This window comes from Giraffa tippelskirchi, chromosome 7 (genome assembly GCF_054371585.1).
Source record: "Giraffa tippelskirchi isolate mGirTip1 chromosome 7, T2T-mGirTip1v1.2.pri, whole genome shotgun sequence".
Taxonomy (NCBI): domain Eukaryota; kingdom Metazoa; phylum Chordata; class Mammalia; order Artiodactyla; family Giraffidae; genus Giraffa; species Giraffa tippelskirchi.
This window is the reverse complement of record NC_137281.1, coordinates 108587947-108613938: the sequence shown is the minus strand read 5'-3', so window position 1 is coordinate 108613938 and position 25992 is coordinate 108587947. Positions and strand designations below refer to the sequence as shown.

At 38.5% G+C, this 25992-nt stretch overlaps 1 protein-coding gene across 13 annotated transcripts in view; it reads left to right on the top strand.

Annotated features, from left to right (window-relative positions):
* The window catches only part of USP3 (ubiquitin specific peptidase 3), a 156623-nt gene that overhangs the window by 105252 nt on the left and 25379 nt on the right, over positions 1 to 25992 (top strand). For all 13 annotated transcript variants that reach the window (XM_081507469.1, XM_081507473.1, XM_081507477.1 and 10 more), the window contains 7 exons: positions 1094 to 1175; positions 2134 to 2216; positions 3427 to 3540; positions 6284 to 6397; positions 14044 to 14190; positions 17329 to 17435; positions 17613 to 17693. In XM_081507469.1, the coding sequence (XP_081363595.1) occupies positions 1094 to 1175; positions 2134 to 2216; positions 3427 to 3540; positions 6284 to 6397; positions 14044 to 14190; positions 17329 to 17435; positions 17613 to 17693 (728 nt within the window). The remainder of the gene's footprint in view (positions 1 to 1093; positions 1176 to 2133; positions 2217 to 3426; positions 3541 to 6283; positions 6398 to 14043; positions 14191 to 17328; positions 17436 to 17612; positions 17694 to 25992) is intronic.

Here is a 25992-nt window from a genome sequence, read left to right as displayed (position 1 = left end):
ATGCTGGCCTGTAGAATTCCACGGACTATATATATAGTCCATGGGGTCACAAAGAGCCTGACATGACTGAGCTACTTTCACTTTCAAGGCACTTTCTCTTTCATACTACATATGGGGTTGATCACTTCTTACCTTGTTGTCACCAGTGTATGAGAGGCACATAGAGTTCTGAAGACATTTTTAAGAATATTTTTAGATTTGAAGCAGCTGACTGTCACCAGATCTGCTGCTCTCAAGGCAGTTCATGTGGAAATTCTGGAAAGAAAAATAATTACATATTTTCTTTGGATTAGCCTGATGAATTTTGGAAGATGGGGAAGTGTTGGTAGACTTAAAAGTCTGTGTTGTTTAATAATACTAACTTTTACTTCCTTTGGATTAGTTCCCTGATACATCATTTTAAAGTGACCCTTTGAAGATAGGAATTATTTTCTGATAAATTTCAAACAAGATCTGTCTTTCACTGTGAAAAATTTAAATAATTTTAATTCAGAATTTATGTGCTGTTTAGGGTCTGTTTTACAACAGGCTTCGTAGCATGGATGAATCAAAGGAATTGGTGTATGCCTGTGTGCCTCGAATGTATTTATCATTCCACAGACTCAGATTATGTGCTCATCCGTTACAACATAAGAACAAAAGAGGATACTTTTACAAAATTAAGAAAGAAAGAGAGTATTTGAGAGTTGATGTTAAATGTCAGCATAATCGTGTCAGACCAGGGTTTTCCTTTTTTATGTGGTGTGTGTATTCTCTCGTTGGGAGATTCACCATCGGTAGACAGAGTGGTGGGGGAGAGGGACCGTCTCAGAGACCACCTCTACCTGGCCAGCTTCTCTGGGAAGTGCCCGGAGGTGGCAGATTCTAGTCCCACCCTGCTGGAGGAGCAGTGGGGATTTCCAGGGGAAGTGGAGCTCCTCAGTACTTGAAGTACTGGTGGGCCACAGCAGCCTCATGGGTCCCTCCCTGGCCTGGCTACTCAGTCAGCCGGGGCTGCACCCTCAGAGCTTAGCACGGCCACGTTTGCTCTCTGTCCTGCGGGGTGGTCTGTATGTAGGAATATCCTCTTGACTGTCTGTTTGTGTTTTAATAGCTCAGCTTTCACAGCTGACAGGCATAGGAAAAGAAAACTTTTGGAAAACTCCTCACTGAACAGCAAGTTACTAAAAGTAAATGTAAGTAGTTAAAATTGATTCAAATACAAGAATTGGTTGGGTCTACTCACTGATTACAACTGTAACATTAATGTTATCCCCTTATGAACTTTTATAAACGTATGTCTTGTATTTGGAATATTTTACAAAGTGTTTGCCACTGCTACTAACGACTCTCGATGTGACTAAATACCCCGGCGAGTCTGTCAGTGCCTGCCTTCTGTCAGGATTACTACCGTGCTCCAGTACCTTAGCGAGCATTTGTTCTTAAGGCCTCGTCGTGTACCTTGTTACCCTTTTGCATAGGGTCCCAGAGATCCTTGCTTCCTTCTGGTAAAGGTCCCTACTGTAGATCCTGTGGGTCTGAAGTTATGGTAAGTTTTGTTCCTTAGTTATATTTTTTCCACTTGGTAGTAGCTTTAGTAGTCTTATGAAGGTGTTAGGGCTTCCCAAGCGGCTCAGTGGTAAAGAATCCACCTGCTAATACAGGAGGTTCGGGTTTGATTCCTGGGTCAGGAACATTCCCCGAAGAAGGAAATGGCAACCCTCTCCAATATTCTTGCCTGGAGAATCCCATGGATAGAGAAGCCTGGCAGGCTACAGTCCATGGGGTCACAAAAGAGTCAGACACGACTTAGTGACTAAATAACAACAATAATAAAGGCATGAAGTCTTAAACTTATTTCTTTTAAGGACCTTCCTGGTTTTTACATCATGTACTCCATAGTACTTATTAAAGCTGATTTCCTATTAAGTTTCCATTTAGAGCAGTCCTAGGATCAGAAACAGCCTTCTAAAAATATCCAGACACTTATACAGAGAGTAGAAAGAGAATTTGAAATATTCATTGGACTGAAAAGGATTGATTCCAACCTGGCTTGATGCTAGAGTTTCAAATACAGGCCTTTGCCCTTTGATGTCGGAAACACTTGGCCTTCTCTTGGCATTACTGAAGGCCGCCTCTCGTTCCATTTTACAGGGCAGCACCACTACCATTTGTGCCACGGGCCTTCGGAATTTGGGGAACACGTGTTTCATGAATGCCATCCTTCAGTCGCTCAGGTAATGATACAGTCAGGCCTCAACTATCTAATGTTAGTTTCTGGTGGAATGGTTAAGCGCAAAGGCTCCACGTTCAGGTTCTGTCTCTGCCCTAATTCTAGCCTAGTAACTTAGGGCAAGTTACCTCAGTTCCCTGTGCCTTAGCTTTCTCATCAGTGAAATGGGGATAATAGTCTGCCTCATGGAGTAGCTGGGAAGATATTGTATAATTTACATAAAGTGCTTAGAGCAGTGCCTGGCAGTAAATAACTGTTAGTAGTTATTATTTAGTTCCTGTCACTTCTTAAATAGGCTTGACTACGGGCCAGCAAACTTCTGAAAAAGGCCAGATTAAATAAATATTTTTAATCTTTGCATGCCACATCCAGGCCCTCTCACATATTTTCCTTCTCCCTTCAATACTTCCCTCCCTTTTAAACAACTCTTTAAAAATACAAAACTCAATTTAAAAATGGAAAAGCTCACTGGCCCAGGGCCAGATTTGTCCTGTGGGCCATAGTTCGCAGACACCTGGGCTGTAAGGAACCTTGTTCAGAGAACTCAGTTCAGTCATTAGTTGAGTCTTAAGTATGGTCATTAGATCAGATGTTTAGAGGATCCTCAATGTGTAGGATGAGCAGTGAAAAATAAAACAGGCAACAAGGCTGACCTAAGTTATCTAGAAGAGATTATTTAGAAAGTTGTATACTTTCAGATTCTAATGTGGTGTCAAAGACCAGAATAAATTATTTTCCCAGGGCCAGAAGCCACATATGCTCTCTCCTTAAAGGGACTGGCTCTCAGCTTTTCTTGCTTGAAGAAGAAATTCTAGTTGCTACTGAATTCTCCTTGTTTCTCTGTATAGTGTATTCAAATAATATGGTTGCTCTCATAGTTTGCTTCTGCTGGAGGAAATTACTTAACACCTGGAGACACCCTGAAAAGAAAGAAATGGTGACAATCTCTGAATGGGAAGGGGGATTGAGGATTTTGGGCACAGAGAGTTTGCTTTAAGGTCTTTATTTCTGCAAAGTCATCTACTTGTACTGTTTTCTGGGAACAAAAGAGGAAGCTTAATGAAGAAACATGATATAAGAGATTGAATTGAATACCACTTTAATGAGAAATTGACAGATCACATTTTCAAAATCCATATGTGAGTCTCATAGTACTTTCTTTACAGGTCCTAGGACATTTAAAAAATAATTTTCTTTCCTTCCTTTAAAAATAGTAACATTGAGCAGTTTTGCTGTTATTTCAAAGAACTGCCTGCTGTGGAATTACGGAATGGGAAGACGGCAGGACGGCGAACGTACCACACCAGGAGCCAGGGGGACAACAATGTGTGAGTCTCAGAATATGTCCTTTCTGGCTTTGAGCTACAGAACAAATGACTCTTACTGGTGATTTCCATTGTGTTATGGGAGTAAATAGGCATGTACATTTAAAAAGAAACTCTTAACAGTTGTGTTTCAGTATTTAGCTGGCAATCTTAATAATTGTCAGAATTCTTTTATTTCTATTTACCTAGCAGACAGGATAAATTCAGCACTCTACTTGTGGAGTCTATGGATTAGGGCATTCTAAAATTGATGTCTATGAATGAAGCACAGTTCTACGTATAGAGCGGCATGAATGTCATTAGTCTTTGTGAATTAATTTGTGTGATAGGGTTAGATAAACCTGTCTTGAATAATTAATTTGCAGTTATCAAATTGATTATGGGGCAGTACAGTCAATTATTAGTTGATGTGAGAGGAGGAAGTGACAAGTGATTATTGAGAACCAAAACAGTATGTATTCAAATTCAAACCATGTTCTGTTGGGGTTCAGAAGTTGTGTCATCTTGTCATGGTTGTTAAGAGGCATCTTAACATTACTGAAATGAGGCTATAACAATGTATTGTTTTCCCTGTCTGCCAATCCCTGCTCCCACACACCCCATCCCCACACATTCTGAAAAGCCACACATAATCTAATACTTAACAGTCTGACACTGTTCTTCCTGCCTGGCTGAGGGAGAATAGCATAGACCGTGTTAGAATAGTGTGCAGTGTGGAGTATGCAGTGAAGCCAGGCACTGGGGCAGGGAGGGCATGATATTACAAGGAGTGGAGTTTTAAGAGTCTGCTTTGGCAGCAGCCTGCAGGATGAGCGGGAACACGCCTGTGTTCAAGGAGGCTTCACACTTTATAGAAACTGGTTAGAGGGAACAGCAGTGAAATGAGGAGGAAAAAATACATGTGCACAAAAGGGAAGAATTTGTAGTACTTGATGCATTAGTTGGAGAAGGAAATGGCAACCCACTCCATCCAGTGTTCTTGCCTGGAGAATCCCAGGGAAAGGGGAGCCTGGTGGGCTGCCGTCTGTGGGGTCGCACAGAGTCGGACATGACTGAAGCGACTTAGCAGCAGCAGATGCATTAGTGTGATTTAGGGTTTAGTTACAAATTACAGAAATTGCCTCTGGCCATCTTATGCAGAAAAGGAATTTACTGAAGGTCTTTGGTGAACTTACCATTACATTACCAGATGGGTGGAAAATCAGGTCTAGAGTCCAGGCATCCATAAAGGTGTCCTTATTAGGACCACTGTCCATGCCCCGCCTAAGTTTTCCCACTGCCAGCTCTGCTGGAGTTGGTGCTGGGTGGAAGCTGCTGTTAGTGCTCCCCCCATCTCCCCCTACCACCGCCTCCCCCCACACTCCTGAAGATGATGCTCATTGCCACCTGAAATGATTTGGCACAGCCACAGCTTCTTTTCTAATTTCTGCTTCAAATAGGCATACCAAGGCCATGTACCTGAATCCCGGCTGCAAGGAATGAGTGGGGCAAGGGCTAAGAAGCAAGTATTAGTATTTTCAGCTTCCATAGTGGGAGGCAGCCTTTGACGCTCACAAGACTCTTTAAGATGGAGTTCCTCAAACATAGGATGAGGAATTAGGTACTAGGAAGTAAAAAACATAATTTTTAGCTCAGGAACCTATTAGATAACAGGGGTTGAGAAGAAGGTGGTGAGATTCTCTGTGGTATCAACCAGGCATCTATGAGGATGGTAGCTATATTGACACATATAGTCATTGCAGTTGAGGAAGTGTCTAAGTTTACCTTTGTGCATAGAAAACCGAAACTAATGGTGACTTAAGCATCCCTGGTTTATTTTCTTATGTAAAAGTTGGAGGTCATCCTTCTAGCTTTGTTTCTTGCAATCATCGGGCTCACCTGACGTTCTGTCCACCACCCCTGGGTGTAGCTCTCACCTACATTGTCCACAGTGCTGCTGGCGAACCACCGTTTCAGCCTCATTCTAGCTGGAAGGCAGAAGGAAGGAGTGAAGAAGAAGGACCACTCTTTCTCTTTAAGAGGATTTTTCAGAAGTTGGACACACTCAGAATTTTTTATTCCATGAACTCATGTACCAAGAAGAAAGTGGAAGTAGTGTTCCTGTGGGAGGAGTGAGTGGAGACCGGGCGGCCGTAGGGAGAGCACAGGGAGCAGGTTTAGGACTCACTAGGTAAGAATAGACAAGAGGATGCCCGGTAGGAAATTCCTGTTGGGACCTGGAGACACCTGAATAAAAGCAGTCATGAGAAAAATGTGGATTTCAGATTTGGATTTGAGAGTCACTGGCACAGAGGTGAGTTTTGAAGCTCTGCGATCAGATTAACTCTCTGTGGCAGAGATGAGCAGACAGTCCCCAACGGGTCTGAGAAGTGCTCCTAGTGAAGGGCAAGGAGAGAGCCAGGAGGTGGACAAGAGATTCTGTTACTTGTTTTACATGCTGTAAAATATGCATCAGTAGGTAATTTGGTTTGTAACTTATCCATTGCTTTATTTTACAAGTATGATGGTACTTCGGCATACTCAAGAGTTCACCATATAATTAAAAAACTCGTTTTGTCAAGTAATGACTGCTTTTTGTATGCGTTTTTGAGATGTTGTTACTTAACTGTCAGATTTAGTTCAGAAGAGACCAAATTTTTTATGTTTTCATATTTTATTTGTGAATTTTAGACAGTTTGGCATTGTGTACTGAAACACTAGCCTCTCGCGAATGCTGCGGGTCTCATCATCCCTTCCTCTCTTCTAGGTCTTTGGTGGAAGAGTTTAGAAAGACACTCTGTGCTTTATGGCAAGGTAGCCAGACTGCATTTAGCCCAGAGTCCTTATTTTATGTTGTTTGGAAGATTATGCCCAATTTTAGGTAAGTAATATTTAATGAAGGATATTTAAAACATTGATATTAGTCCTTACATTGTTCCTGAAACAATTTCCAACAAGTGGTATTCTCAATAATGAAGACTGTTTTGTATTTTAAGGAGAAGATAAGTTGGATATATCCTGCTAGACAATGTGTTTAAATAATAGACCTTAGGAATGTCTTTAACAAAAAGCAGGGCATTTTGTTGTTATAAAAACAAAGACCTTATAAATAACTTATGTGCTCTAGGAAAACATACTGGACAAAATTTCCTTGATTCTTTTAAAATCTTATAAATAGTAATTATCATCATACACTGTCTTATTTCAGCTAAAAAAAAAAAATCCAAATGTAATCAGTAGAAAACCATGGTACTGTATTCCAGACTGTACTTAAGTCCATAAGATTCATTTTTCAGACAGTAACAAAATGAACAGATCATCTCCTTACATGGCTGCAGAGTCAGTGAGTTTTCCATGTTCTTTATCTAGTCTCGCCTGAGAGGGAAACGCCCTGCTGTCAGAAAAGCCCCTCTTCTCCCAGGCTCATCAGCCCTGTAGCGAGCAGCAGATTTGAAGCACTGCGGGTGTTTGACAACAGCCTTTGCCACCTTCTGCTGATTTTATCTTTCTGAAGCACATCATGGTTCTTACTAGTCATGATTCTGGCATCTAATATATGCTCCTCTCCTTTTTTAAAGCCAGCACAGTGTAGTAAACCTTAGCAGTATATCTTGATTGATTGTCTCAGAGTGGTTCAGATCTATGGGTAGTGTGGAGAAGTGTCTGAAGGGTAACAGGACTGTAATTTGTTGCCTTACTGAAGAGTGTGGCCTTGAGGATCAGATGTAATTGACTATGTTAACCCTGGTCTTTGTTTTGAAGGATATTCCTTTTCTCTTTCATGTTATTTAAATCTCTTCTCAGGAAAGAATATCTTGTAAGAATTTTAGAATTATCTGACTCTAAATAGAAAGGGTAGAAATGATTGTTAAGCTGTTGCTAATCATCGGTAGAAATTTCTGTCAATCACCTAGTTAGACAACTTTATTTTCTTGGTCTCCAAAATCACTGCAGGTGGTGACTGCAGCCATGAAATTAAAAGATGCTTGCTCCTTGGAAGAAAAGCTATGACCAACCTAGTTCAGTTCAGTTGCTCAGTCGTGTCCGACTCTTTGCAACCCCATGAATCGCAGCACTCCAGGCCTCCCTGTCCATCACCAACTCCCGGAGTTTACCCAAACCCATGTCCATTGAGTCGGTGATGCCATCCAACCATCTCATCCTCTGTCGTCCCCTTCTCCTCCTGCCCCCAATCCTTCCCAGCATTAGGGTCTTTTCCAGTGAGTCAACTCTTCGCATCAGGTGGCCAAAGTATAGACAGCATATTAAAAAGCAGAGTCATTACTTTGCCAACAAATGTCTGTCTAGTTAAAGCTATAGTTTTTCCAGTAGTCATGTATGGATGTGAGAGTTGGACTATAAAGAAAGCTGAGCGCTAAAGAATTGATGCTTTTGAACTGGTGTTGGGGAAGACTCGAGAGCCCCTTGGACTGCAAGGAGATCCAACCAGTCAGTCCTAAAGGAAATAAGTCCTGAATTCATTGGAAGGACTGATGCTGAAGCTGAAGCTCCAATACTTGGGCCACCTGATGTGAAGAACTGACTGATTGGAAAAAACCCTGATGCTGGAAAAGATTGAAGGCAGGAGAAGGGGACGACAGAGGATGAGATGGTTGGATGGTATCACTGACTCAATGGGCATGAGTTTGAGTATGCTGCAGGAGTTGGTGATGGACAGGGAGGCCTGGTGTGCTGCAGTCCATGGGGTTGCAAAGAGACACAACTGAGTGACTGAACTGACCTAGTTAGACTCTTGATAGGGATTTAATCCTTGTGTTTTGTTACCAGATAAAAAGTGCTTCCATTTGTTGAATATCTGTTATGTGCCAAGCACTTTGGGTATTTTATATCTGATCTTCGCTAAGAAACACAACAGAATTCCCATCAAGGTAGGGAGTGTTGCTATTGTTCAGTCGCTGTCATGTCCAGCTCTCTGCAACCCCATAGATTGCAGCACGCCAAGCCTCTGTGCCTTCACTATCTCCCATGAACTTTGCCCAAGTTCATGTCCGTTGAATCGGTAATGAACTTGAATCAGTGGACTATCCATGATTCAGTGGACTATCCATGATTCAATCGACTGTCCAACCATCTTCAATCTTTCACAGCATCTGAGTCTTTTTCCAATGAGTTGGCTGTTTGCCTCAGGTGGCCAAAGTATTGAAGCTTCAGCATCAGTCCTTCCAATGAGTATTCAGGGTTGGTTTCCTTTAAGAGTTACTGGTTTGATCTCCTTGCTGTCCAGGGGATTCTCAAGAGTCTTCTCCAACACCACAGTTCAAAAGCATCAATTCTTTAGTACTCAGACTTCTTTATGGGCTGACTATCACATCCATTGACTACTGAAAAATCATGGCTTTGACATGGACCTTTGTCGGCAAAGTGATATCTTTGCTTTGTAATACTCTGTCTAGGTTTGTCATAGCTTTCCTTCCAAGGAGCAAGCGTCTTTTAATTTCATGGCTGCAGTTATTATCCACAGGAAGTATTAGCCTCATTTTAAAGATGATGAAACTTCAACAGAGGAGAGCAGTTCAGTTTGATACATCTAGTAGGCGTTAGGACCAGAATGAGAACCCAGACCTTCATGGCACTGGTCAGTGATAGATGTGTTCCGAGTAAACATGTAGTAAGTTGTCCGCATGCCCAAGTGAGGCCCACCAGCTGTCTCTATACTCTTCTGCTTGGATTGCATGGTGACTCAGTTCCCTCTTCATTTAATAGAATTCTGCTTTCCATCTAAATTTGCCCGTTACCTCCACCAGTTTATTTATTCTAGCTGTGAGCATGAGTTAATTTTTAGCTGCTTAATTTTACACATTCTGTTATTCCTACCGATGAAAAAAGAACTGGAAAAGCTAACCAGGTTGAGAAATTTGGATGGCATTTCTGGAGTGATTCCTGTAAAATATGGCCTCTTAGATCTCCTTAATGACTGAGCAGAATTGGATGTCTGTGTGTTCTCAGTAGGGCTTTCTCTTTGTTCTGTAATAATTCAGATTGTTCCCCACTTTCATGTTGTTGTTTAGTCACCAAGTCGTGTCCTACTCTCTGTGACCACAAGGATTGTAGCCCACCAGGCTCCTCTGTCCATGGGATTTTTCAGGCAAGAATACTGGAGTGGGTTTCTCAAAGAATAATTTTCTCTTGGTTAGACCTAGATCTTGAGATTGTATCATGGATAAAGTTTTAGTGCAGGGTCACTGCCCAGTGCCCAGGTGTAAGGCTGTGAGTTAGGGTTTTCTTCTTATAATTGTTACTCCTATTATGTGTATAGGGCTTCCCTGTTGGCTCAGTCGGTAAAGAATCCTCCTACAGTGTAGGAGACCTGGGTTTGATCCCTGGGTTGGGAAGATCCCCTGGAGAAGGAAATGGCAACCCGCTCCAGGAAGCTTGCCTGGAAAATCCCATGGACAGAGAAGCTTGGCAGGCTACAATCTGTTGGATCACAAAAGAGTCGAACATGACTTAGTGACTAAACCACCACTACCTATTATGTATATAGGGTAAAGTTCTTATAACATGCCAAAGTGGAAATGAAGTGAGTCTTGAATCATGTTTTTATTGTAATTATAATCCCAAAGTAAAATTTGTTATAGTTTAGGAAGCCCATTTTCCTTGATTAACAGATGTCAATATTCAGGGAGTTTGATCCCTTGAAAACAATTTTCATCTCATTGTATGTCTCCATCAGAGCTCATGGACCACACATCACAGGTGTGTGGTCCTTGAGCAGTAATATTTTGAAAGAAATCTTTTCTGAGCAGTAAGTGTCAACAGTGGGCTTAAAATATTCAGTAAACAATGTTGTAAACACATGAGCTATATCCAGGCTTTGTGGCTCCATTTATAGAGCACAGCCAGAGTAGATGGAGCATTATTCTTAATGGCCTTAGGATTTTCAGAAAGGTAAATGAGCACTGGCTTCAACTTCAAGTCTCCAGCTACATTAGCCCCTAACAAGAGAGTCACCCTGTCCTTTGAAGCCAGACGTTGACTTCTCCTCTCTAGCCGTGAAAGTCCTAGATGACATCTTCTTCCAGTATAAAGCTGTTTTGTCTACATTGAAAATCTGTTGGTTAGTGTAGCCACCTTCATTATTGATCTTAGCAAGATCTGGATATCTTGCTGCAGGTTCTACATCAACACTTGCCACTTCACCTTGCACATTTACGTTAGAGAGCCGGATTCTTTCTTTAAACCTCACTTACCAACCTCTGCTAGCTTCAAGCTTTTCTCCCGCAGCTTCCTCACCTCTCTCAGCTTTCCCAGAATGGAGGAGAGTTATTAAGACCTTGCTCTGAATTAGACTTTGGCTGAATGAAATGTTGTGCCTGGTTTGATCTTCTGTCCAGACTGATAAAACTTTCTCTGTATCAGCAATAGGGTCTCACTTTTTTAATCACTGGTGTCTTCACTAGGGCAGCACTTTTTAAGTTCCTTCAAGAACTTTTCCTTTGCTTTCACAGCCTGTCTAACTGTTTGGCGCAAGAGGCCTAGCTTTTGGCCTCTCTTGGCTTTTGACGTATCTTCCTCACTAAGCTTAATCCTTTTAGCTTTTGATTTAAAATGAGAGACTTGTGACTCTTCCTGTCAGTTAAACACTTAGGGGCCATTAAGGGTTGTTATTTGGCCTAATTTGAATGTCATTGTGTCTCAGGGAATAGAGAGGCCAGAGGAGGGGGTAAAGACAGGAACAGCCTGTCCATGGAGCAGTCAGAACACACACAACATTTACTAAGTTTGCTGCCTTACATGGTTTGTGGCACCCTAAAACAATGACCAGAGTAACATCCGAGATCACTGACCATTGATCGCATTAACAAATATAATAATAATGAAAAATTTAAAGTATTACAGGAATTACCAAAATGTGATATAGACACAGAGTGAACAAATGTTGGAAAATGGCCCCAACAGACTTGCCTAAAGCAGGGTTGCCACAGACCTTTGACTTGTAAAAACCACAGTACCTGCAAAACACAATAAAGCAAAGTGCAGTGAAACGAAGTATACCTGTATTAATTCTAATTAGGAATTTATCTATTGTATGTTTTTTTTGTGTATTTGTAAACAAAAACATTATTATTTTCATTTTCTAGTATTTTTGTCTTGAAGAAACTCAGCCTTGATTGATGCCTTACACTGGGTAGCTAAATGTAATTGCTTTTGGTTTTGTAGATAATTTGGGCAAAATTGTAATTTATTTTAAATATGAACAGAACCTAAAACTTGTATGTGTCCTAGATATTTCAGAAGAAGCTTGTTTTAGAGAGATAAAATTTGATTCTGTAGAGGCATATCCTATTCCGTGTTGGTCTTTGCCATTTTACACATAATGCAGTGGTCCTTACTAAACAACCAACGGTCAGTGATGCATAGGCATGTGTCACAGTTGTGCATGTTGGAGCCTTGCACAAGTGCTTGTGTGTGCCTGTATTATGTGGTGTCTGTTTCATTTGGAATATCTGCTTTTCACTTAAACAGGCACCAAGTAACATTTTCTTCTTTGGAACCTCTCTTTGTTCTTAAGATCTGAATGAATATGGCCTGTCCCCTTGAGCCCTTACTCTCTGTGAAGAGACAGGCTCTCTGTTCCTGTGCGTTGTACCTCAGCAGCGTCCCTCATTCAGAATGGAGGCCTTAGTCTAGGCTTTTTATGTTTGCAGTGTGCTCTCTAAGATGGTTTATCTTTATGATACAGATTTTGTATAGACATTAAAGAGAAAGAGGTAATCTTTATGTAAGGTCTCAAACGTGAGGATAAGGAACAGTGGTAAACCTGGAGCTGCCGTTCTTCGGATAAGTCAATGAAAGACTTTATTTAAATGTTTAGAAATGGAATTGTAAATGTCTCTTTAGTCAGAATAAAAAAAAAGTCCTAGTACTAGAAGAAACAGACTTTTCCTTCTCTGGGTAAAGATCACAAATTGTAACAGATGCCTATAATTTACCTTTATGAAACAAGTGTTCCATGGTCTCATATAGGTCATCAAATGTATTTCTAATGGTAAAGGAAACATTAGAAAATAATGTATTTTGATATAAGGCAAGAGAATCATGGTGTGGTTGGAAATGTTCATTAATGTACATTAGGCAGATTGTTTTAAGGGATGGATATGTGTTTGATGAAAATGCAAATTGACGTAACTACAAGATACAGGTTTTCATGATCCATTTTAGAAAATGATGGTTAGATATTAGGTTATTTTGGTCAGAGAATAAAACTTTTTTATATAGGATAGAATTTCAGATATGACCTGAGATACTGTTCTTTGAGTCATGAAAAAGATGTATATTGAAAGGGTTTAAAGCATCTCCTTAGATATGTATAAAGGAACTACCAACTTTGAATAGTTTTACTTTTAACTTCACATTTTATTCATAAGAATCTTAAATACTTGAACAACATATGTATTACTACTTAGTTGCTAAATAGTTTAGAAAAAGTTACAGTGAAATACTGACTTTTGATGTAAATCCCATTAATTAGGCAGATCATTTCCATAATTTATTTCCAGAAGAAATTTTAGGAAAAGGGGGAAAATGTGGTTAAAAGAAATTTTGTTTGTGGAACCACTGCCTAGAAGAGCAATGAAAGTTTTGACTCCAGACCAGGCCAGAAAACTTGCCACTTAGGGCAGAGAATAAAGAGAACCTTCCATGCTGGTAAAAAAATGTAGGCAGAAGTCTTTCCTATCCATAATTTTATAAACGTACTTTAGACATCACTGCTGATTTATCTACATAAACCTCTGTCATCTTCCAGCTGTACCATCTTAATTTTGTCAGATTTCATTACTCTTCACTTGTCATTGATCTGTATTAGCATAAGAATTCCACAGAATTTCCTGACTAAATAGAGTATAAGAAATAACCTCAGAATATGTGGCTGAATATATTCAAGTTTTAGGCTAGAGCATAATTGTATATGAGTCAATGCAGTTTGAAAATTTTATTTATTTTAAAAAAATGTCCTTTGAATCAGAGATTAGGATGTAAGCATAAAATGTTAGACATCTTTAGCTCTTTAGATAACATTTTTCTTCCTTTCAGCCAGTGTTTGAAAATTAGTATCTTTTAATCTAAAGATTTTATTTCTTAAACTTTAATAAAACTTTAGACCTAGTTTTCTGGTGCAGGTATGATGTGAAGTTTTAACATGTGAGCATCTCCTAGAGAGGCTGTGTGGGAAATGAGATCCGCAGTCCATCCAGGAGACAGGGCTGTGGTCCCACCTCTGTTGCTCTCCTGCTGTGGGACTCCAGGCGGGTCGCACAACCCCCTTTTTGCCTCTCAGTGTTCCCCTTAGGTGAGGTCAGTTGAGATCACTGCAAGTCCAATTAGCTCTACTAGTCCGTGTTTCCCAACTTATTTTTAAGAAGGGGAATTCTGCCTTGAAGGTAATTTTATGTGTAAGACGAGAAGGAAGCGAGGAGGCGGGGGGAGGGGGCCTCCCCGTGCTCTGAGCGCAGCGTCTGGCAGGGCGGGCAGCGCCGCGCAGTGACTGTCTCTGTTCGCTTCAAGGGGCTACCAGCAGCAGGATGCCCACGAGTTCATGCGCTACCTGCTCGACCACCTGCACTTGGAGCTCCAGGGTGGTTTCAACGGGATTTCCCGCTCGTCAATTCTGCAGGAGAATTCTACTCTGTCTGCAAGCAACAAATGTTGCATGTAAGATTTCATTTCCATTTGTTCACTAATCACGAAGGCTTATAATATTCTGAATGTGTATTTTCCTACAGCTTCATTTTGGACTTAACTTTTCCAAAAATATTTTTTTATTTTTAACCTGTTCTTTAATCACACTGAGGCACTGATAACTTTTCTGAATTTTGGGGTTTTTTTGCCTCTCAGTATGAACGAAACAACCTTTTGGGTTGCTTTCCCAAGTACTAATACTCCCAAATATACATTGAGATCAGAATGTTTAGTTTGCTAAGGGAGACATAATCGACTTTTATTTCAGCTTGAATTTTGGTTATTTGTCTCCTTGTGTTCAAATTTTGGGAAAAACTTTATGCTTATCTATTCAGGAAAGGGACTTAATAAGATGAATTCCCCAAAGAACGAAAGAAAATAATGTATCGGGTTGCTGTAGTATTATTGTCTGGCAGTCTATAAATCTGTAGTCTCATAGTTAATCTGAATGTATCAGAGAAGGGCAATTAATATGAATGGCCATACTTCTTAAAATGTTTGATCCTCATGGTCCTAGTAGCTATGTTCAAGTTAGAAACGAGTACAGAGGGGGAAGGACCTGTGATCTGGTAGAAATGTCCCTGCTGCTAGCATCAATTCATAGTATTAAATAACAAATTCTGCTTTGTACTTTATGTGATGGTATAATCATACACAAAGGATACGGAGCTGGGCTCTAAGAAGGCTAGTCCATGTGAAGTGAGGGGGTATCACATTTTGTGATAGTCACAGGTTGTTCTTTTAGTAACGCCTGAGTTTTCAGTATTAATCCATATCTTTTAATGATATTTTAAATAATAGTAAATTTTAAGTTTCATTAGTGAGTTAGGAACATAAAAGTGAAAGTCGCTCAGTCGTGTCTGACTCTTTGTGACCCCATGGACTATACAGTCCATGGAATTCTCCATGCTAGAACACTGGAGTGGGTACCTGTTCCCTTCTCAGATATTAAAAACTCAGGCTTCTTTATATTTCCTTAAATTCACTGGAGGATGCATTTCAGGATCTAAGGATGAGACTTGCTAAAACTGCAAAAAAAAAACACAAACAACAACAAAAAAGGTCTCCTATATTTGTATTTATTTGTATAAACACATCAAACCCTACTGAAGGTGGAGGTGAGGATGGTAGAAATAAATAGCAGGTGGGTTCTTTTTAATATATAGAAAATTGTTAGTGCAAGTATAAAGGACCTTCTCAGCACAAGAAACTGTCCAAGTAGCTAATATTTATACTCTCTTGGTGTGCAGTTACAATAAGTAGAATAGTGATTTTGAAATAATTTGTGAATCTTGTTTTAAAATAGGCAAGACTTGATTAGTATCTTTTTCTCAGAGGAAGAAATTGTAAAGGAAGAAGTACATTGAGTTTAAATGTACTGCTTTTTAATAAAGCAGCTTCCATTTTAATTAAAGGCAGCAGAGTATGTGACTATCAGTATGAAAGGATCAGTCATGAACCCTTTATTTTCAGTAGATTTTTTGGGGGTATATCCTTTACAATACTAAAGTCATGTATCTTATGAACAACTTAAGCTACAGTATATTTCTTTTACCAGTATAGAAGGAAGCCCTTTCAAAGAAAAGGAAGCAGAACTTTTAAAATAATAGGTTTGCTTGGGTAGGTTTTTTTCTGTCTCATCATTGCAGTAGGTTTCATTTGGAGCAACTCAAAGTTTGGTTCATGTGTTAGGAATATTATTGACTGCAAGTGACAGAAACCACCTCAAATTACTGTTTGTAAAAAAGAGCAATATACTGGCTCAGATAACTGCATAAATGCACAAAAGAAGTTCACATTTGTGTTCACTATAGTGCTATTAATGAAAGCACACAATAAAATAACCTCAGTACCATTAATAATTTAATTTCATTTATTTATATTCTGATTTATCTTTATTTGTTCTGTTGACAGTTTTATATGGGTTCCTGTGGTTGCAGTGAAACCTGGAGCCATTTGGGATTTTAAATATTTTTTACCAAAGTATATACCCATCAATACTATATTGTTAAGAGAAGGAGCATAGTGTTCAGAGAAGATGCTCAGGTCAGGCCAGCTGTGTGAACTTGGGCCAAGTTATTTAACCTTTGAACCTCAGCTTCCTTGTCTGTGAAATGGGGATAATCTTCTCTACCTCAGAGCTGTTGTGAGGATTACTTTAGCACATGGGAAGTATTTAGAATGGAGCCTGGCACATAAGTACATAAGTGCTTGCTAATCATGCTGTCACTGATGCACCTTGTCAACTGTTATTGTCCAAACTGTGGCACACCGTGCACCTGTCACAGAGTGAGGTACACATCCAAGATAAATACTCAGGGAAGAGAGACAAGCTGAAGGCAAGTATGACCCTGATTATTCAGATCAGAGATGCTTACAATACTCAAAGGGCTTTCTTTTTGGTGAGCACTTGTCTAAAAAGCATTGTACATATATTCTCATTTCATCATCATCAGGCTTCTAAGGTAGAGATGTTATTCCTGTTTTACATTTGATGAAGCTGAGGCACAAATAGGTTAAGTAACATTAGGACAGTTGGTGTCTTATTGTTCTTACAGTGCTGTACATATTTTTGATCGCTACAAGGGAATTATATATTGTTTAAGTGTTTAATTGTGAAATCATATCTCTACCAGTGATGACTTAAGTATATGTTAAATTTGTTTACTTCATTTTCCCCAAATGTGAACATCTAAAAAAATCTATCTTTGATGAAGGTTGTTGTTCAAAGTAATGTAATTCAGAGAGATCCCCATATGATGAGAAATCTTGCAAAGGATCTAATATAAGGGGGTTTCCTGTTTCCTGAGGGGTATATTTGAGGGAAAAGGGGTCCTCTTGCTCTGAGTATAGGTATGTATGTAATCTATTAGTAATGGCAAATATTCAGTGTTAGTAACTTTTGTATTATAGAAAGTAGTGGGATTGGGAGAGGGGTCAGAGGAAGGCCAGTGGCTTAAACCTTTTATTTGGTATACATCTATATAGCTTTTAAGCTTTTGTGTTATTCTGTAATTTAATATATATATCCTCCAAAGGGAGTGACCTAGAGGAGCTTTTACATATATTTTAGTTTTTTACTGAGACATTTTCCTATGTGATTTTCTTTAGAAATGGAGCATCTACGGTTGTCACAGCTATATTCGGAGGCATTCTCCAAAATGAGGTTAACTGTCTCATATGTGGGACAGAATCTAGAAAGTTTGATCCATTCCTAGGTAAGACATATTTGGCATGTGATGATATGATACTGTATTAGAATAATAACTGCAATGTTTCCTTTGAAAGCTAAGATAGTAAAGAGATAAATCCTTAAAAATACATCATTTTTGGAAATTATTTTTTGTGTAGTTATATATTCCTTTAACAGTTCTGTTTTCCTATTTCCTTTTAAGACCTTTCATTAGATATTCCAAGTCAGTTCAGAAATAAGCGCTCTAAGAATCAAGAAAATGGACCAACTTGTTCATTACGAGGTAAAGATACTTTAATGTTCTGGAATTTCTTCCCCCACCCTGAAATAGCTGAATAATACATTTATAAGCTTCATCTATAAGTGCTGTGTTGTTGATTGTTTTAATGAATTTGTGCTATAACTTAAGTCAAACCTGAATGTCTCTTCCTGTCCAAAAAAACTGTTTATGTTTAGCAAGGATACCTGCCAGAGGTATTGACTTGCTGTCAAGTGTAAAATATTTCTTACCTTTCTCTTTTTATTTTGTATTGGCGTGTAGTCAATTAATAATGTTGTGATAGTTTCAGGAGGACAGCAAAGGGACTCAGCCATACATACATGCATATGTATCCATTCTGCCCCAGACTCTTCTGTATTCTTTTTAATAATTTTAAATCTATCACAAAACTTTCTTCTGATCTAATAGAATTTATTCTATGGATATTCCCCTAGTATCCAGAGGGAGAAAGAACCTCAGATAAGCTTTATAAATTGTGGTGTCATTTACTCTTTTGTATGACTGATAATTTGAGAGCTCTTGATGATAACAACTGTTGGCTAAGCCTGAGGCCTTGCTTTTAATCGGAAGATTAAAATTCACATTTGAGAGATTTTTGAACAAATTTTTACCTTCATGAGTATTAACTACTTTAGTCAAGGCAAAAGACCTGTCCTTGATCAACCAACCACTAAAATGACTAATTATTGTTTTTAGTCAGAGAAAGAAGAAACTAGGATAGGAAAAAAAAAAAAAAGAGAATCTAGTATGTGTCCTGTCATTAAGGACCACTACACTGAAGACAAATAACAAAATTTCTACCCTGAAGGGCATGCCCACCAAAAGTAACTCTTTTTTGTCCTTTAACAGTTTTAGGTAATATTGTCATAATGATTTATATACATATTATGTAACCTTTACTTACAGAACAGAAGGTTCTGTTGGTCTAAAACTTCACTGTCCAACATGCAACCACAAAGTCACATGTGCCTATTAAAATTTAATCGAAATTTAAAACTCAGGTGCTCAGTAGCCATATATGGCCAGTGGTCAGCACAGATGCAGAACATTTCCACTATGACAGAAAGTTCCATCATGGACAGTGCTGCTCTAGAATCAAATTATTCAGCAAAATGTATATGAAAACACTCTGTAGATGCTTTTAGTTTGTTTTCCATCTATCTGACAGTGTTGTCTTTTTTGAACAAGAGTATGGAATAGATTTAAGGACGCCCCATTCATGCCTCTTCCCCCTAAAATATGTTGGCTACAGTATGTTTCTCTAAAACCGTTTCTGGCCTGTTTGAGATTAAGAAAATAACCCAGTTTACTTGATAGCAAATGTCAGATCATCTTCCCTGTATATTTACAGCATGTGAATTCAGGCTAACTTAAGCATAAAACAAACATTGTTTGATCATTTAGAGAGGAAATCAATGAAAATTTTAAAGGCATTAGCCTTAAACTATATAATCTAAATTAGACTGAATTCATCTTAAAATTTCAATAAGAACACTAATATTAATGTTATTCCTCAGTATATATATATGGGTATTTATTTGACTAGTTCCTCATGCTTAACAACACTGATTTAGTCCAGATGATTTTTGACTGCAGGACACATGAGTTCATGTTTCTTTCCTTCTTTTCCTCAGTGCTGATTCCTCCCACCTCTCTTGAATTGGTCACATACTTGGTTCTTATTGCTTCCTATAACATTTCACTTAAACTTATCCCAGAATGCTCTAATACTGAGAGATTTTTCTTTCTGGAGACCATCCAGGAGAGTGTCTGATACAGGTTACACAGGTGGTTATAAGCTGTACTTATCTACAAACAATAAAAGTGACAAGTTGCATTTGCCTCACATCCCAAATAGTATTTTTCTTGGCATAGACTCACTGAAATCTGATGCAGGTTGGTATTAGCATCAGGGGGCCCAGAAACATGTTTGCTGTCTTCTCACTGACTTTCCTTTGAATCCTTAGACTTTTGATTTGTATTAGAAGAGCTTACTGTCAGCTTCAGAATTTCTAAACCATGCAGTATCTGTGAAACACAACAAAACGAGATTTTCAGATGATGCTGGTAATTTTCAAGAAGGTGTAAAGGACCCAGAAGGCTAGAAAAATTTCAAGACGAAAAAGCACCTTATTTCAGAAACTTTCATAAGGTAACCGAATTGTGCAATAGAGAAACAGCAGCACACAGTGACATAATCTTTCATGATGAACCATCAAAGACATCTGCCTGTGAGTCAGGGCTCAACTTCTGCTTAAGAATGAGCAGGAGGCAGGAGACAAGATGGTGGAGTAGGACATGAACTCACCTCCTCTCACAAAAACACAACTAATTGCTGAATAGCCATTGACAAAAAAAGACTCAAACCCACCCAAAAAGATAGTCTACACCCAAAGACAAAGAAGTCACAGTGAAAGGGTAGGAATGCTTCTGTTTTATAATCAACTACCATATCTGGTGGGAGGGTGACCCACAAACTGGAAAATAATCATATCACAGAACTTTCCCATAGAAGTGAGAGTTCTGAGCCCCACATCAGGCTCCCCAGCCTGGGGGTCTGGAATCAGGAGAAAGAGCCTCCAGAGCATTTGGCTTTGAAAACCAGTCAGGCTTGACTGTAGGAGCTCCACAGGACTGGGGGGAACAAGAGCCTCCACTCTTGGAGGGTGCACACGAGGTTTCACATGCCCTGGGACCCAGGGCAAAGCAGTGACTCCATAGGCGCATGGGCTAGACCTGCCTGTGGGTCTTAAGAGGGGGTCCTGGGGAGGCGGGGTCAGCTGTGGCTCACTGTAGGGGCAAGGACAGTGGTAGTGAACGCCCCAGGGAAGGCTCATCAGTATGAGCTCTCCCAGAGGCGGCCATTGTGGCACCTGGCTCCACCCAACAGCCACCTATAAACGTATCACTTGAGACAGGCCTGCCTATCAGAGGGACAAAACCCAGCTCTACCCACCAGTGAGCAAGTACCAGCCCCTGGACCAAACTCACCCACCGGGGGAAGGCACCAGAACCAAGGAGAATTATAGTCCTGTAGCTTGGAAAATAGAGACAACAGATGCACAAAATTAGATACAATGAGATGGCAGAGAAATATGTTCTAGATGAAGGAACAAGATAAAACCCAAGAACAACTAAGCCAAATGAAGATAGGCAATCTCCTTGAAGAAAAATTCAGAGTAATAATAGTAAAGATGATCCAAGATCTCAGGAAAAGAATGGAGGCATAGACTGAGGAGATACAGTAAAGAGCTTGATGCTTTAAAGAACAGGGATGAACAACAACTGAAATGAAAAATACAGTAGATGGAATCGATAGTAGAATAAATGGGGCAGATGAAAAAGTGAGCTGGACACCAGATTTTTCTTAATTCTGTTCCAAAGCAGTGATTTAGAGCAAAGAATGAAAAGAAATGTGGACAGTCCAAGAGACTTCTGGGACAACATTAAATGTACCAATGTTTGCATTATAGGGATCCCAGAGGAGAATAAAGGACCTGAGAAAGTATTTGAAGAGATAATAGCCAAAAAATTCCCTAAGGAAAGGAAACACACACTCAAGTCCAAGAAGTGCGGAGAGTCCCCTACAGGATAAACCCGATAAGGAACACATTAAGACACACATTAATCAAATTGACAAAAATTAAAGAGAAAATATTAAAAGCAACTAGGGAATTCCTGTCTGGTTATCAGCTGATTTTTTTAAAGCAGAAATTCTGTAGGCCAGAAGGGAGTGGCATGATATATTTAAAGTGATGAAAGGGAAAAACATACAACCAAGAATACTCTACCCAGCAAGGCTCTTGCTTAGCTTTGACAGAGAAATCAAAAGCTTTACAGACAAGCAAAAGCTAAAAGAACTCAGCACACCCAAATCATCTTTACAACAAATAGGAAAGGAACTTTCCTAGACAGAAAAGTAAGGCCACAACTAAAAATGAGAAAATTACTAATGGGAAAGTTCACTGGTAAAGGCAACCAAACAGTAAAAGTAGGAAATCAATCACACACTAATATAATATCAAGACCAGCAATGGTGAGGAGAGTACAAATGCATTTGAAATTAAGAGACTGGCAACTTAATCTTGTACATACATATATAGACTGCTATATATAAACCTCATGATAATTGCAAGCCAAAACCCTGTAAGAGATACATGCTCACAAAAAGAAAAAGTAATACAAACCCAACACTAAAGATACTCATCAGATCACAAGGGAAGGGAAGAAAAAAGACCTACAAAAACAAATCCAAAACAGTTAACAAAATGGCCTTAAGAACATATATATTGATGATTACCTTAAATGTAAATAGATTAAATGCTTCATTCAGAAGACACAGATTGGCTGAATGGATATAGAAACAAGACACATACACATATATGCTGTCCTCAAGAGACCCACTTCAGGACACATACAAACTGAAAGGGGATGGAGAAATGTATTCCATACAAATGAAAATCAAAGAAGGCTGGAATAGCAATACTCATATCAGGCAAAATCGACTTTAAAATAAAAAATGTTACCAGACAAAAAAGAACAGTACAAAATAATCAAGATTAATCCAAGAAGATATAACAATTGTAAATATGCACCCAGCATAGCATTTGTCTTACACATTGAGGAACTCCTAACAGTCATAAAAGGAGAAATTGACAGTAACACAACAATAGTGGGGGACTTTAACACCCCACTTACATCGATGGACAGATCCAGACAGAAAATCAATAAGGAAACACAGGCCTTAAATGACACATTAGACCAAATAGACACCAGAATACAAAACCTAGGGGACACAGAAAAAGCAATTTTAAGAACGAAGTTTATAGTAAGACAATCTTACTTCAGAAAACAAGAAAAATCTCAAACAGCCAAATCTTACAGCTAAAGCAACTAGAGAAAGAAAAACAAAACTCAAAGTTAGAAGAAATCATAAAGATCGGAGCAGAAATAAATGGAGACAATGAAAACAGTAGAAAAGGTCAGTGAAACTAAAAGCTGGTTCTTTGATTAACCTTTACTGGACACATTGAGGAAAAGAAAGGGAGAGGGCTCAAATCAATAAAATTAGAAATGAAAAACTAAGTTACAGTGGACATCACAGAAATACAAAGGATCATAAGAGAGTACTATAAGCAACTATATGCCAATGAAATAGACAGCTTGGCAGAAATGGACATATTCTTAGAAACTTCTAAGACTAAACCAGAAGGAATGTGAACAGACCTATCCTAAGTACTAAAAGTGACACTGTGATTTAAAAACTTCCAACAAACAAAAGTCCAGGACCAGATGGCTTCACGGGTGAATTCTGTCAAACACTTAGAGAAGACTTAATATCTATTCTTCTGAAACTATTACAAAATATTAAAGAGTAAGGAGCCACTGCTAATCTCAATCAAAAAAGCCACAATCACCCTGATGCCAAAACCAGATAAAGATACTACAAAAAAGAAAATTACAGGCCACTATCACTAATGAACACAGATGCAAAAATTCTCAACAAAATACTAGCAAACTGAATCCAATAATACATTAAAAGGATCACAAACCATGATCAAGTGGGATTTAGCCAGGGATACAATGAGTTTTCAGTTATCTGCAAATCAGTGTGATATGCCACATTAACGCATTGAAGAATAAAAACCCTATGATCATCTCAATAGATTCAGAAAAAACCTTTGATAAAGTTTTAACATCCATTTATGATTAAAAAAATACAGCTCTCCAGAAAGTGGGCATAGAGCAAACCTACATCAACATAATAAAGGCTATATACAACAAACCCACAGCTAACATTACACTCAACAGTGAAAAGCTGAAAAGATTTCCTCTAAGATCAGGAACAAGACAAGGATGTCCACTCTCACCACTTTTATTCAACATAGTTTTGGAAGTCTTAAGCCACAGCAATCAGAAGAAAAAAAAAATGGCTCCAAAAGAAGTGTCTGTTTTGAGATGATATGATATAATACCATACATAGGAAATCCTAAAGACATTACCAGAAAACTACTAGAGCTAATCAGTGAATCTGGTCAAGTTGTAAGATACAAAATTAATACACATTAATTTCTGGCATTTCTGTATACTAACAATGAAAGGTCAGAAAGAGAAATTAAGGAAACAATCCCATGTACTGTCACATCAAAAAGAACAAAATATCTAGGAATAAACCTGCCTAAGGAGGCAAAAGATCTGTACTCAGAAAACTATAAGATACTGATGAAAGAAATCAAAGATGACACAGACAGAGAGATACACCATGTTCTTGTATTGTAAGAATCAATATAAAAACGACTCTACTACCCAAAGCAATGAACAGATTCAGTGCAATCTGTATCAAATAACCAATAGCATTTTTCACAGAACTAGAACAAAAAAAGTTTACAGTTTGTATGCAAATACAAAAGACTCTGGATAGCCAAAGCAGTCTTGAGAAAGGAAAAAAACAGAGCTGGAGGAATCAGGTTCCCTGACTTCAGACTGCACCTCAACTACAGTAATCAAAATAGTATGGTACTGACACAAAAACAAATATAGATCACTTGGAACAAGATAGGAAGTCCAGAGATAAACCCACAGACGTCTGGTCAACTAATCAGTGACAAAGGAGGCAAGACTATACAATGGAGAAAAGACAATCTGTTCAATTAGTGATGCTGAGAAAACGACAGCTAGCTACATGTAAAAGAATGCAACTAGAACATTTTCTAACATTACACACAAAAATAAAATGGATTAATGACCTAAATGTAGGATTTGATATTATAAAACTCTTAAGAGGAAAACACAGACAGAACACTCTCTGGCATAAACTGAAACAGTATCTTTTTGGATCCACCTCCTACAATAATGAAAATAAAAACAAAAACAAATGGTACCTAATTAAACTTAAAAGCTTTTGCATAGCAAAGAAAACCGTAAACAAACAAATCAAAAAAACAACCCACAGAATAGGAGAAAATATTTGCAAATGAAGCTACCGACAAGGGACTAATCTCCAAAGTATATAAATAGCTCATGTAGCTCAATAACAAAACACCAAACAACCCAATCAAAAACTTTGCAGTAAATCTAAACAGACATTTCTCCAAAACAGACATACAGATGGCCAAAATGCACATGAAAATATGCTCAACATCACTAATTATAAGAGAACTACAAACCAAAACAAGAGGTATTACTTCACACCAGTCAGAATGGCCATCATCAAAAAGTCTACAAACAATAAATGCTAGAGAGAGTGTGTGGAGAAAAGGGATCCCTCTTACACTTTTGGTGAGAATATAAATTGGTGCAGCTACTGTGGAGAACAGTATGGAGGTTCCTTAAACTAAAAATAGAACTACCATATAGATGATCTGGCAGCCCCACTCCTGTACATATATCCAGAGAAAACCATAATTTGAAAATATACATGCACCCCAGTGTTCACTGCAGCACAGTTTACAATAGCCAAGACATGGGAGCAACCTAGATGTCCACTGTTAGAAGAATCGATAAAGAAGATGTAGTGTGTATATATATACAATGGAATATTATTAAGCCATAAAAATGAAATGAAATAATGCTATTTGCAGGAACATGGACGGACCTAGAGATCATTATACTAGGTGACGTAAGTCAGACAGAGAAAGACAAATACCATATATCACTTATATGTGGAATAAAAAAAATACTAAATACAAATCAGAAGTAGAGTCAAATACATAGAAGACAAACTTATGCTTACTAAAGGGGAAAGTAGGGAGAGGGATAAATGAGGAGTTTGGGATTAACAGATACACACTATTATATATAAAATAGATCACCACCAAGGACCTACTGTGTGGCACACTATACTCAGTATTTTGTAATAACCTATAAGGGAAAAGAATCTGAAAAAAAAATATATGTATCTATAACTGAATCACTTTGCTGTACACCTGAAACTAAGACAATATTGTTAATCAGCTATACTTTAATAATAAATAAATAATAACCTTACTGTTAGCTTTAAAAAATATATGATAGGGTGTGGTTCTCTTTCTCTTTGCTGTTAATATCAATTAAGGGCACTATTTTTTCTTGGATGGTTCATAGTGTGATTAGTTTTAGTTGAGTGATACACATTTGTTTATTAAACGGGAATGGAAATGTGTAAAACTATTGCTTTTACATGCTTAAAAGTCTACTTGGCTAGTATTTTGCTTTTGTGCTTTTGGATTTGTAATTGTTAATGTTGTTAGTCATGCTCAGTGGTGTCCGACTCTTTGCAACCCCATGGACTATAGCCTGCCGGGCTTCTCTGTCCATGGAATT